Below are 12,014 nucleotides of genomic sequence, written 5' to 3' on the forward strand. Positions count from 1 at the left end.
TTACCCTGCTGCTGCTAGCGTAAGCATGGAGTTGGATGGAAGGATGATGTATGCAGTTTACTCCATGGTAAGCTGTGATTTTGTAAAACTAAAGTTTAGTGCCCCATAACAACAAACAGCTGACGAGTTTTATATGCACTAGTTTTGGCAAACATATTAGTATTCTAGCTCTGTGTAAGGCTCCAACCTATGTATTTAGTTTTAATTAAATTTGGATGATTTAAAAGCTGCAGCATTGCCTCTTAAATCTAGTTTAGTTCCCTGTGTTTAGTGGAGGGGGGAACTTTTCAGCTGCTTGTAAATATAGCAAACATGCATTTCTGAGGTTTTTTTTTTTGTGAATTAATCTTTTAAAATTAATGAGATATAAAACACCTTCCATTAACCAATGTATTTATACTTTAACCTGTATGCAGCCACTTGTTTTAATTTTTAAATCCTCATCTGTAGAATTGAAATGTAATTAGCAAAATACACTAAATGTATATATATAATTATTTTACAGGCAGAGAGGAACAATCAAGTGTGGAGCCACTTTATCAAGATATTAGATGCAGCATCTGCATGATGTTCTGTTTCTTTGTCTTAATATGTTTGGCATATCCAGGGTATGTCCATTTTCAGCTTTATATATATATATATATATATATATATATATATATATATATATATATATATATATATATATATATATATAGTTTTTTGGCCCAGTTTCGTAATTCCTCTGTCAACATAAGTAAAATAAGACTTCTTATGCCTCTATTTGAGTGGAATTAAGATGCAGTAAACAAAGTTAGGATATCTTACTTGGCACAACATCTGTTTCTCTGCTTTTTTCTCAAATTCTGGCACTGGCCGTTTCTCAATATGTGCACTTGTGCATTCTGATGTACTCGTGAAACGTCCTCAGCTCTAGTACTGTTCCAAATCACAAGAACAGCAGACTGAGAACGGACAAAGTCCCTGGATGTTGGTCTCGCCCCTCCCTATTTACCGAGTATGCATCAGAGCAGACCTCTCGTTTCTTGAGATTGACAGCTATCCCAGCATGTACTGCGGCTGCAGCAGCTCGTAGAGCTCAGACCATCAAGTTAAAAGTTGTCTTTTTTTGTTGCCGTTGTTCAATAAAAGTAGGTTTTAAGATCATTTGAGGCAAGAACATTATACTTTTAAGCGTCACTCTATGGCCCATTTACTGATTGAATGCATAATTTAAAAAAAATAATAATTCTGAAGTTGAGAGGACCGCAGCAACCAGCAGACCTCTAAGGTGAACGGCAGCCAGGTCTAACCCTAGCCTGTCTGCAGCAGCCGTCTCTCAGCATAGCTGCGTGTGAAGGACTGCTGGCTCTGATGGCACGTTTTTTGTTTTATTTGGCAAAATATTCATTTGATTTGTGTTTAATTGACTATGTTAACTATCATTCCCCCAATAAATGAAAAAAAGTAACAATTTATTATTATCTAGAGACTTAATAATAGGAGGTCAAATACAGCTCCAGAGTAGCAGAGCGTGTGGTGACGTCATGAGTACACTCTGAATTGATCTAGAAAGTTACGTTAACTTTGTGTGTGTTTGGTTTAACAGAGGTAGCGATGAGAGCAGTCTGTCACTGCTGCTTGCGGCTCCCTAAGAGTCGAGCCCTTTATGCGCCTTCAGCATCAGACACTGGACATGCATAAATGTGTTCTAATGAGGTTTTCAACAGTAGAGCTTTATGTCAAATAGAGAATTTCATAATTATATCAGAATTCAGAAGTGAGATACTTGTATAAAATAACCATGTAATTATTTATAGTAACATTTTAGAGAGTCAAATGTTCATACCATTCAAATGTGAGAAATTCAGACCAAATCATCCAGAGAACTCTGGTTATCCTGCTGTATTTAAAACAGGTTTACTTTTATTGCCTTTATGCTTAAAAGAATCGAAATAGAGAACTGAAATCAAAAAGAGGAATCTGAACCTAAATTGTTCGAATTCAAAGGATGCCCAACCCTACCAAATATATGCAGTAACATATTTACAACTGTCAATACAATTAAGGCTGAACAAAACATTAAGTTATGAGTAATTTTCTCATCTTAAATTATGTATATTAAATTACCTAGAAACAGCCTTCTTTGGATCACTGTACTTTAAATACAAACAAACAAATGGGGGACTGTTGATGTCTCTTACCTCTTCTGGATAGAAATACTGAAGGTGATGCAAAGGGAAGACTGACTCAAACCCTTCCCTGAATGACTCAAATTGCCTTGATACTCCTTCATTTAAGGTCCAGTAAACCACCAACTAAAATGATGCCAAAAAAGAAAACATCTTAAGTGAATAGAAAACAATGAGGCATGTGAGAGTCACAGCAGACAGCGCCGTACCCTGAGGTACTCCTCAAGGTTGTAGATTGTAACTGGCACGTCTTTTCCGCCCTTTTTCAGCTCAATGTTTGGGAACCCTGGCAGAGTGAAGTCCAAGCCCAGGTCCTCCACTGAGCAGCCGTTCATGTTCAGGCTCTCTAGGGCCTGCTGGAGGGCTTCTCTGGTCTGTTAGAGACAATAAGCAAGAAAGAGGAAAAATGTTTTTAAAGTAGCCTGTGAGTTCAAGGTTTCCTTAATATGCGTCTTACAGATCAGTATAACCATCGGATTAAAACAGAGATCCTCAGGGTTGATTTACCTGTGATCTGTCCTGTTCCAACCTCTTCTTCTGGCGAATGATATCCTCCAGGTGCTGGATGGACTTGGCCACGCCTGGATCAATGTTCATCAAGTCGTGAGAGCTTATAGACGTCTCATGTCGCAGCATCCACTTATAAAACGGAAGCCCCAATGGCAGATCCAGCTAGGAAAAGGAACAAGTGGGAAATAGTTCAGGGTATTCTGTGTAAAACCAAACACAACTTAGAAACATTTGAGTGAGAGGTGAAACAAAACAGGCAGAATTTAAAGAGTTCATATATAAAGAGCTGTTAGAATGATTCTACAGAAGAAGAAAAGAAGGAAACAGAAGTTGGTACCAATCTAAAGTCCATGATGGCTTTAGCCATCAACTTTCCTAGGAAGCGGAACTTCATTTTAATTTTGGCTATGTGTGCTGGTTTTGTCGTCCTGCCAAAGGGAACAGCAAACAGTCCTCTGGAGTTGAACATGTACTTGGTGCCCTCTTGGTTTCCTGAAGGGGAAAGGTCAGAGTGTCACGGACAACATAACTACACAACAAAAATACAAAACAAACTGATTCTAATAAAATGCTTTCTAATGAATGAGCTGGTTAAACCTTATGTAGCACAGGTCAGTACCTTTAGGATTGGCCAGAGTAATCTCTTCGCCTCTCCAAAGACCAAGATCTGCTCTCTGAAGCTCCTGAGAAACCAGAGCGTAGAACTCCTGGGTCGGGCCGAGACCTGTGCCCACCTGCAAAAAAGAACCATCTCAGTTTTGGCAGCAAGGATACAGAGGAATAATATAAGAGAGAGCATTATATTATTTTATTTTTTATTTTTAAATACCTCGTTCTCATACTGGATCTCTAGCATTGCCCTGGAGCTGCCAAGGTCCTGCATCACAGACTCTGCCTGTTTTAATAGATCCTCTCGGTTTATCGTTCTCTGGAAAGAGAAGAGTAAATAACAATTAAAAAAAAAACAAATCCATAAAATGAAAGCCTGTATTTGGAATGTTGATGTCAAGGCATTTTGATGAAGCAAATGTAAGATTCAAAATATATTGAAAAACTTGATTAGGCTCTTAATCCAGGTTAATAATGAGGCATCAAAGCAGGTTAAATGGTGGTTTGTAGTCATTCAAGTGCTGGACACAGACAACCTTTAACAAATACCACACATGGTCAGAAATTTCCTGGGTAACTCATGCAGTGCGACCACTGCTGAATATGAAAACTTTTTGCCTCCGCTTTACCCTTTTCACCCTTTTTTTAAACTTGGAACGATACCTGCATCACCAGTGTGATTCAAAGGTCGTGCTGTAAGCATCATGCATTCTGACAGGACCCACAGTCACATCTAATGTGCCCAGTGTCATGTCCTTAAGGATTTCTGAAATTGAACCTCCCCTGCCAGGCTTCAGAAATAGCGGTTATAAAACCAACTAAGGATGTAAACAATCAACCTACAACAAACTGCCAATAAATGGTTTATTAGAACAAAACTTATTCCATCCGATTAGTTAATAACTGCTTTTAACGTTGCAGTGTTACTGCAGTCCACTAGAGGACACCACTTTTCATTCTCAAGCAGAACCTCCCTAGTATTTGCTAAAGAGGTAATGCTAGACCAGAGGCGTGCTATACTAGAAACATGAATTGATCTAGAGTCCAGTCTGGGATTTTTTACACCATTTATAGTGACAAAGATGCAGAATAAGCTTTAAGAAGTTATGTTTATAAATAAACATTTAATGAACTCCATAAGTCACCACCTACATAGTGCCCATTTAATAGTGCAATATTGTGGAGGAGCATTGACTCCTCTGCTCGGAAGTACAACAGCATAACAGAGCACCATAATCCATCTTTCAATGGCAGTTTTTGTTCTCTGTAATTGAAAAACTGAAGCGTTACATTATTATTTTTAATTTAGAAACTTAATACTTAATAGGTTCCCAGTTAGTTTTATCTTATCAATACATTACTCGTTATAAGAAACTGGTATATATATATATATATATATATAGTATAACTTGTAAAAAAGGTTTGGCTCTTGATGTTATCCTTATGAAACAAGAAAAAAAATCAGTTTCTTCAGGAAATCGCAGATTATTGATGTTAGTCTACCAATATGATAAATCAACTTTAAATAAAATAAATAAAAAAAAATCAATCATTTACATTCCAAAAGAATGTTCAATTAAATGAAAACCTACATTTACGCATCAATCCTAGTTTTCCTAACCCTCATCTCACTTTATATTTAAAAGGTTCATTAAAGTATATGTATGATGTGGTATGAAGGTCTTAGTATTTCATTAAAAGAGAGGGGGAAAAAAAGGGAAAATCTTATTTTTGTGTGTGTGTGTTTGTCCCACCAATCAGTCTAAGAAGATGGTGGGAAATGAGCCAGTTCCAATCACTGGTTGATGGACTGGTGTATGTCTAATTTAATGGTTTGATCAGGCCAAACCCACCTTTTTCCTATCGAGACGTGGAGCGACTCTGCTGTCCTGAGAATCTGACTGGTTGATCTCGGGGTTTGTGTCCAGCAGGCGTTGCATTGCTCTGTCTCGATCAAAGGCAGTGACATAAAATAACATCTGCCGAGTGTCGAAGGGGAAGAAGAAGGGGCTGTAGAGGTGGAGAAAATGATGGGGCGGTGAGAAGTCATTTTCACTCTACTTATACTGATGTATTGTGGAAAGTACTTACCAGGTCTTTCCCAGCTCGATAAGCCAGGTGGGGATGTTCCCAGTCATGATGACCAGGGGGTCTTGTAGCTGACGATTGGCTTTGGCAGTCAGTTTACTATTAATGAACTCCGAGGTCGAAATAATTTCCTTACATGCAGCATTCTAAGGAAAAAAAGGAAACATGAATGAGGTAATGATTCAATACAACGATCTAATCAGAAGCAGCAACCTTTAACTAAAGATTTTATATAAATCAGTCATCATCTCTGTGTGTAATTAAGAAAGGATTTGCAGTTGAACTCATCGATTTATGATGCTGAAGGAGACCTACATCATATAAGTAGAACCAGAATCTACTGATGGAGTGTAGGATCCTCAGCAGCAGGGTGACATCTAAAGAGGGGTCATCGAAGGTTATGGTCTCCGGTGGCTCTGTAGTGAGGTATGTTTCCAAAGGATTGGCGACACTGGGGCAGACTCCGTCTGAGAAAATAGAACAATCCATACATGCAGTTTGAAAGAACATACAACAAGCTAAAGAGCTCAATCTGCCAGCAGTTACATAAAGCCACTGATACAGTGATTATTTTAGCAGTCTTCTATTATTCTAATTGGTCAATCATTTTTATCCATGCTTGTTTTCAGTGGGTCAATACTGTTCCCAGAATCATTTTTTTTTCTTTTAATCCCACCCCAGTGAATTCTCCTCTTCACTTCTGCATTATAACTAAAATCAAATTAATGAACAGGAAATTAAAATGACTTAAAAATCCTGAGATTAAAAACAATATTACATTTTTCCGCTCCCTGGATCAGTTAAAAAACAAAACACTTCATTATATGTAAACTGGATTATTTTTAAATGACAGATTCTGTGATCTGAGGAACCTTTATTATAGTTGTAGAAAGAAAAACAAAACAAAAACAGACAAACACCGAAGAGGTCAGTTTTTGTTTGTTTTTTTGACATTTTTCTAGGTCTTTGATATTAGAGGCCTATTACAAAAAAAACAAAAACATGTTTAGTTAGGAAAAGCAGTCTATGTGTGACCTGATTGGAGTTTGGATTAAACATCAGTGAGGGTAAAACTCATCAAGGTTATGTGATGCCAAAGGAACTGCTGTTTGGATGATTTTCATATTAATTCATAAAGCATTGATTATAGCTCAGTAGTGGCTGCGTATTAGATGCTTGTCTCTATCACAGAAGAAGATTTCTTGTAAACGACAGACATACCTTGTCCCTGTGATTTCCTGCAGTGCTTTGCAGTTATAAAACTACTGAAATGTTTCATGTTTCTGAAAACTTATTGTAGAAGTGGGGATAACCTTGATTCTCACCATGCCACAGCTCATCCTGTTTCTTGGCGTTGCGTGGTGAGGTTTTAGTGGGAGCGGTCTGGGCGCGGCCTCTCTTTCCACCTACTGCGTCCTTACTTCCTTCTTCGTCTTCTCTCACAGGCTTATACCTGCCAAACAACAAGATGAAACATAAGGACTCAAAAAGACTTTGATTAAAACATATTAAGCTTCACACTTTTAGGACCACATATGTTTTCAATAAAGTACCTGAATACTTTAAATAAAGCAAATAAGTGTCACCTCTTTTTATATGTGATACAACTGAACATCCTTCTGTTACAGATAAAACATGAGACCACAGAGTAGAGAAGTTAATCAGGCCTAATTGAACTGGTGCTTGCACTGAAACTTTGAACTCTTTTATTGTTAAAGAGTCTGGATAAGTAAGAAATCACCTTTTAACGGTTTCCTGGATAAGAATGAAAAAACGAACACGTGACAATGACGTGCACATGGTGCACTTAACAGTGATGCAAAACTTAAGCATGAACACAAAGAAGACAATAAGCCAGAGCCAGTCATTCAATGAAAGCGTTCCTCCAGAAACGGCTGTGATTTGCTCATTATGTGCGGGAACAAAGACTTTATAAAGGTCTGTTAAAAGCTGTGATTTAAAGAAGCTCCTAACATCATTTTAACATTGACTGACAACTGCTGCCTTTAATCAATCCTCGGTCTTTACTTTTTTAGCACTATAATGATTTTACTTGTATGGTTTACATTTTTCACGCGAAAATCCTGGATTCATTCAATCCTGTTGTTTTTTTGTTTTTTTTCCGGAATATCATTACCCTGTTGAGTTCTATTGCAAAGTACATTCTCCTTTTATTTAATTGCTTGGAAAGCATTCTTTTTCAGCTTCTTACCCATTTTATGGCCAATTGACGGCTGTAAATTAAAAAAAGAAAATCTAAAATCTTATTTTTCTTTTATTATAAACCAGAAACATCACATCTACATAATAATTTCAACTCACTTGTCAAAGCACATACAATTCCAAAATGTTTCAATTGTGGACGATTAAATGAATTATTCATTAAACAACTTACATTGCATTTTGAACCTCTAGTTGCATTTAAAATCCAAATACCACGAAAGTTTTCCAAATTCTTCATTTTAAAACATAAAAAAGTAGCAGTGTAATACTTTGTCTGGTAACCAGTTACTTTCACTGAGCAGTAACTGAGTTACTAACTCAGTTTCTTTTTTCAGAGAACTAGTAACTGTAACTAGTAACTATAACTACTTGATTTTTTTTAAAGTACCTTACCTAACACTGCTATGAATACAGTTTATCTTAAGATAAAAACCACATAAAAAAAAAACAATAAATCTCATATACAAAAAAAAAGGAAAACTTAAGTTCAGACTTTTTCATACTTCCCTTCCTTTTTTTTCAAATCATCCCTCTAACAAACAAAGCAATAAACATGGTTCAGGGAAATTTACCATATTGTGTGCGTTTTGGTCCAGATTCCAGCCCTGCCAAGTGGATTGGCTTCATCATCCGTGGACTCCCTTTCTTCCTCCGAATGAAGACTGTATTGCCGTACAGCCTGGTACACCGTCATGTTGTATGGTAGCAGGTGGTCACCGATGTAGAACTGTAGTCTGTGACGCACGCTGCCAGAATTTAGGAACTGGGCCGCCTGAGTGAGCAACGATTATCAAAGCGTTAACAGCAGCTGTCTTTTAAGGCAAAATCTGAAGATTATTTAAACAGTAGATTTTTAAACTGAAAGATGCAATAATGTACCAGTGATTCATCTATTTCATCATCCGAACCGTCATCATCACTGTCCTCATCTTCTTCCCTGATTCGGCCGTAACCTAGAGACAAAAAGATTATCAATGAGGAATCAATTTAAACATATGACCCTGGTTCAAATTTATTTAAACCATGTAGTGTCTTAAAAAAAAAAAAAAAAAAAACAAACAAGGACATGCTTCTCACCTCTAACCACTAGATATCTCTCGATTGCTTGCACCAGAGCCAGAGGGTCAATCTTCACAGGGCCCCCTTTCCACTGTTTAACATTGGTGCAGTCTGGGTGTCTTTGCAGCTGACACTTCAGCTGATGTGTGTTGAAGAACTTCAGCGCCTGAGACCCTCTGATAAGACAAAAACATTTAATCACATGTAACAGGCCAGATGGAGCACCTTCTAACTCTCAAAAGCAAAGATTTGTGCAGAGTCACTGACCTGCTGCCATTGCCGTTGCCACTGGGAAAGTCGTGCACCTTGACGGGGAACTGTTCCATCTGGCTCAGACAGCTGTTCATCTTATGCACAAGAGCCAGGTACGCCGAGCTGTTTGTGGGATCCAGACGACCTAAAGGATCTATGCCAGGAACCTGGAAGCCACAAAAAACATGATAAAATATACAGAAACTGCATGATATCAAACAGGACGCAGGTCACAAACCCTTTAATGCCTATGTAGGCTTTCCACTTTCTTGAAAGACTATTTAGAACAAATTTAGAAGAGGATACGGTCATCGTACATCAAATCAAGAATTTCTAGATGATGGCATCCTGCATATTTCTATAAGATTCTCACCGGACAACCAGCAAAGACGTTGAGGAACCTCCTGAGTCGCACGTCCCGACTGAGCAGGTCTCTGTCTGTGTTGGAGGTAAGATAGAGTAACAGCTGCTTCACCAGGCCGCTGTGCTGGATCTCAAAAGACGACACATCAGACTCTGATACAATGTTGGAGATCTCCACCAGGCACTCCAGGCCACCATCCGCCTGTAAAACAGCAGAAGATGGTGAGAAATATTAAGTATATTCTTCTAGCTGGGAGACGTTACGCCTCACCATAAGGATCATGAAGTGTTAGAACTTATTAAACATCTGTACATCTTCACAGCTGATAATAGCCCATCTAAACTCCAGATCACATCATACTTTCACACATTTGTGTCTCCATGTAGTTGTTCCTGCACCATTTTCTGAACTCTCACATTTGTCGTAGAGATTTTACAATCATCTGAAAAACTAATTTAACACATCTTGCATTTTAAACATGCCTGGGGTTGTGAGGATGGCAGCATTCACAGATCATCAATAGCAGCTTTAGCATTTTTATGCCAGTTGTTTTTCCATGAAATCTTGTGTTAAATTTGTAAGGTAAGAATTGAATATATATATATTTTAATTTCTTCCCATTTGCATAAAAAAAAATAATTGATGTGTGAAATATCAGTTTGAACTTTTAATGAGTAGGGTATTTGTTGCCTAGGCTTTGTGTTCATAATGGTGAATGTTTTACCTGCAGGTTCAGCTGCTCGGTGGCCGTGCAAAGTCTCTGGAGAACATTCAGAGCGGGGTTGCTGCCGTCCACATTCTCAGAGTTGAAGTAGCGCTCCACAAACTTACTTGCCTGCTCTTTAATCCAGGCTTTGATTTTGTCTCTACAGCATTAAAAAAAAAAAAGAATAGTAAAACATGTCAGAACAACAACCAGAGATCCTTCCAAATGAATGCCTATCAGGAAGATATCACAGTACCTGTTATTTGAAATCGAGTCTTTGGGAGGCGCTCTTGCTAGTCCGCTAACTCCTGCTGTGCGTGATGGCTCAGAGTTGGCGTTATTAGTTTGAGCACCCAGCTTCCCCCAAGTCTTAGGGTTGAGGCTAGCCAAGAAGGATGACTTGGGTGACTGAGTACTGGTGGGGCTCTTGGCTGCAAAGAAGACTACCAGTTATGCAAATATCATCAAATGTGTTTTCCTTTTCAGACACAGAATATTTAAAAAGGCCACATAGTGCTACTTCAACACTTACCCTGATTGTCTGCTTTATCGTCATCTCTTGGTGGAGAGTACTTGGGCCTTCGGGGTCCTCTTTTTGGAAGTCGTTTTCTCTTTAGGACATCACTTAACCGCCTTAATGGGAAAGAAAATCATTTTAAATTCCCTCCCAAGTATAAAAACAATAATTACTGACACAAAATGAGCATTAAGAATAAGAATATTTCTGTTAAGCTTGTTTGATTTTATGAGTGTGTTTCATGACAATTAAAACTCACCCCTGTGGACTGAGGTCCAGGGAGTCTTCCATGCTGTGCTGAAAGCTGGGGGAGCCCAGGTCAGGGGCTGCAATGTTAGCTGATGTTGTGGATACACTAGTGATTGTTGTGGTGCAGAGGCTGGCGGTGCCACTAGAGCAGGCCTTTGGGGGACTGGTGACAAGAAAGCTCTCAGACTCGGCGAGGTTCTTTACTTGGTGCATTACACCTGGGAGAGTAGAAACAAAACAAAAAAAACTGTCAGAACTGATACATATGCAGACTGCAGCAATCAAACTGGGAAAGGTAAATTAGGAGACATCCAGGAATGAAAATGCATAACAAAACAAGCTGCTTTCAAACTGTGCAAAAACAATGACATCGAGTGCATTCTGCTTTATAAAAAATATGTTCTACTGTAGAAACACTAATTAGACCTTTTATCTCAAACCAGGAATCATAAATACCCATAATTCATATGATAGTGAGCTGGAAAAAGCATAATCTCAGCTTCACAGGAATTCTGCTGTTCATTTTTTAGTTGAAAACTTTCAGTGATAAAGCTTTTTTTTTTTTAAGAGTCCATAAGTTTGTACTGGCACCACTCATCAGTACCTTCTCTTCTAAAATAGACACTGAAGACATCAGGCAGCTTCTGCATGAGGATCTCTGCCATCTGCAGAGAACCAACCACGATCTTCAGGTCCTGGCTTGACAGCATGGAGGCAATATGACTGGATGGGAAAACAAATAAAATGAGTCAATTTACTCTCGATTCAGATCAGTTGAAAAGTTTCCCATCCTATTTTAGCATTTTTACCTGGACACAGCATGGTTCCTCAGCACATCCTTCAGCAGCTCAGCGTCAGCAAAGTAGATGATCCTGAGGATGGCTCTAAGGCACTTGTGTCTGACAGCAGGGCCAGCTGATGAGCTGTACACCTCATACAAGACCCCAAACAGTGTTTTTATAAAGCACTTAGCCAGCTCAGGGTCCTCCTTCATCAGCTGGGCTCTGGCGTCTTCTCGACGGACCTCTTGGTGACTCCCTAAAAAAAAAAAATTTTTTTTTTTTTAAAGGACATTAAATAATGATATTCAGGACAGAATTTCTAATCTTGATCAAAGGTCTTTCGAGGTTCCCTCCAAACATTTAAATACATCTTTTAGTCATGGAAAGAGATGAATGATGGAACTCCTCACACACTCCATAAACTGCTTCCATGAGATAAACAGGTGGGCAACAACAGAGGCAGATCCACCACACTGCCATAGAG

General features: G+C 38.5%; 1 protein-coding gene across 8 annotated transcripts in view; it reads right to left on the reverse strand.

Annotated features, from left to right (window-relative positions):
* Window positions 1–12,014, reverse strand: part of trip12 (thyroid hormone receptor interactor 12) — a 35,611-nt gene that overhangs the window by 6,199 nt on the left and 17,398 nt on the right. For 3 of the 8 annotated variants that reach the window (XM_015372741.1, XM_015372736.1, XM_015372737.1), the window contains 21 exons: window positions 11,558–11,786; window positions 11,353–11,471; window positions 10,759–10,966; window positions 10,515–10,615; window positions 10,239–10,425; window positions 10,001–10,142; window positions 9,286–9,477; window positions 8,928–9,079; window positions 8,679–8,836; window positions 8,481–8,554; window positions 8,174–8,373; window positions 6,692–6,831; window positions 5,694–5,845; window positions 5,382–5,524; window positions 5,144–5,300; window positions 3,511–3,609; window positions 3,301–3,415; window positions 3,019–3,173; window positions 2,679–2,843; window positions 2,381–2,545; window positions 2,184–2,297 (listed from right to left, as the gene is read on the reverse strand). In XM_015372741.1, the coding sequence (XP_015228227.1) occupies window positions 2,184–2,297; window positions 2,381–2,545; window positions 2,679–2,843; window positions 3,019–3,173; window positions 3,301–3,415; window positions 3,511–3,609; window positions 5,144–5,300; window positions 5,382–5,524; window positions 5,694–5,845; window positions 6,692–6,831; window positions 8,174–8,373; window positions 8,481–8,554; window positions 8,679–8,836; window positions 8,928–9,079; window positions 9,286–9,477; window positions 10,001–10,142; window positions 10,239–10,425; window positions 10,515–10,615; window positions 10,759–10,966; window positions 11,353–11,471; window positions 11,558–11,786 (3,167 nt within the window). The remainder of the gene's footprint in view (window positions 1–2,183; window positions 2,298–2,380; window positions 2,546–2,678; window positions 2,844–3,018; window positions 3,174–3,300; window positions 3,416–3,510; window positions 3,610–5,143; window positions 5,301–5,381; window positions 5,525–5,693; window positions 5,846–6,691; window positions 6,832–8,173; window positions 8,374–8,480; window positions 8,555–8,678; window positions 8,837–8,927; window positions 9,080–9,285; window positions 9,478–10,000; window positions 10,143–10,238; window positions 10,426–10,514; window positions 10,616–10,758; window positions 10,967–11,352; window positions 11,472–11,557; window positions 11,787–12,014) is intronic. The other 5 variants (XM_015372743.1, XM_015372740.1, XM_015372739.1 and 2 more) reach the window with 3 other exon arrangements.

This window comes from Cyprinodon variegatus, unplaced genomic scaffold, assembly GCF_000732505.1.
Source record: "Cyprinodon variegatus isolate N-32 unplaced genomic scaffold, C_variegatus-1.0 Scaffold75, whole genome shotgun sequence".
In the NCBI taxonomy this organism is placed as follows: domain Eukaryota; kingdom Metazoa; phylum Chordata; class Actinopteri; order Cyprinodontiformes; family Cyprinodontidae; genus Cyprinodon; species Cyprinodon variegatus.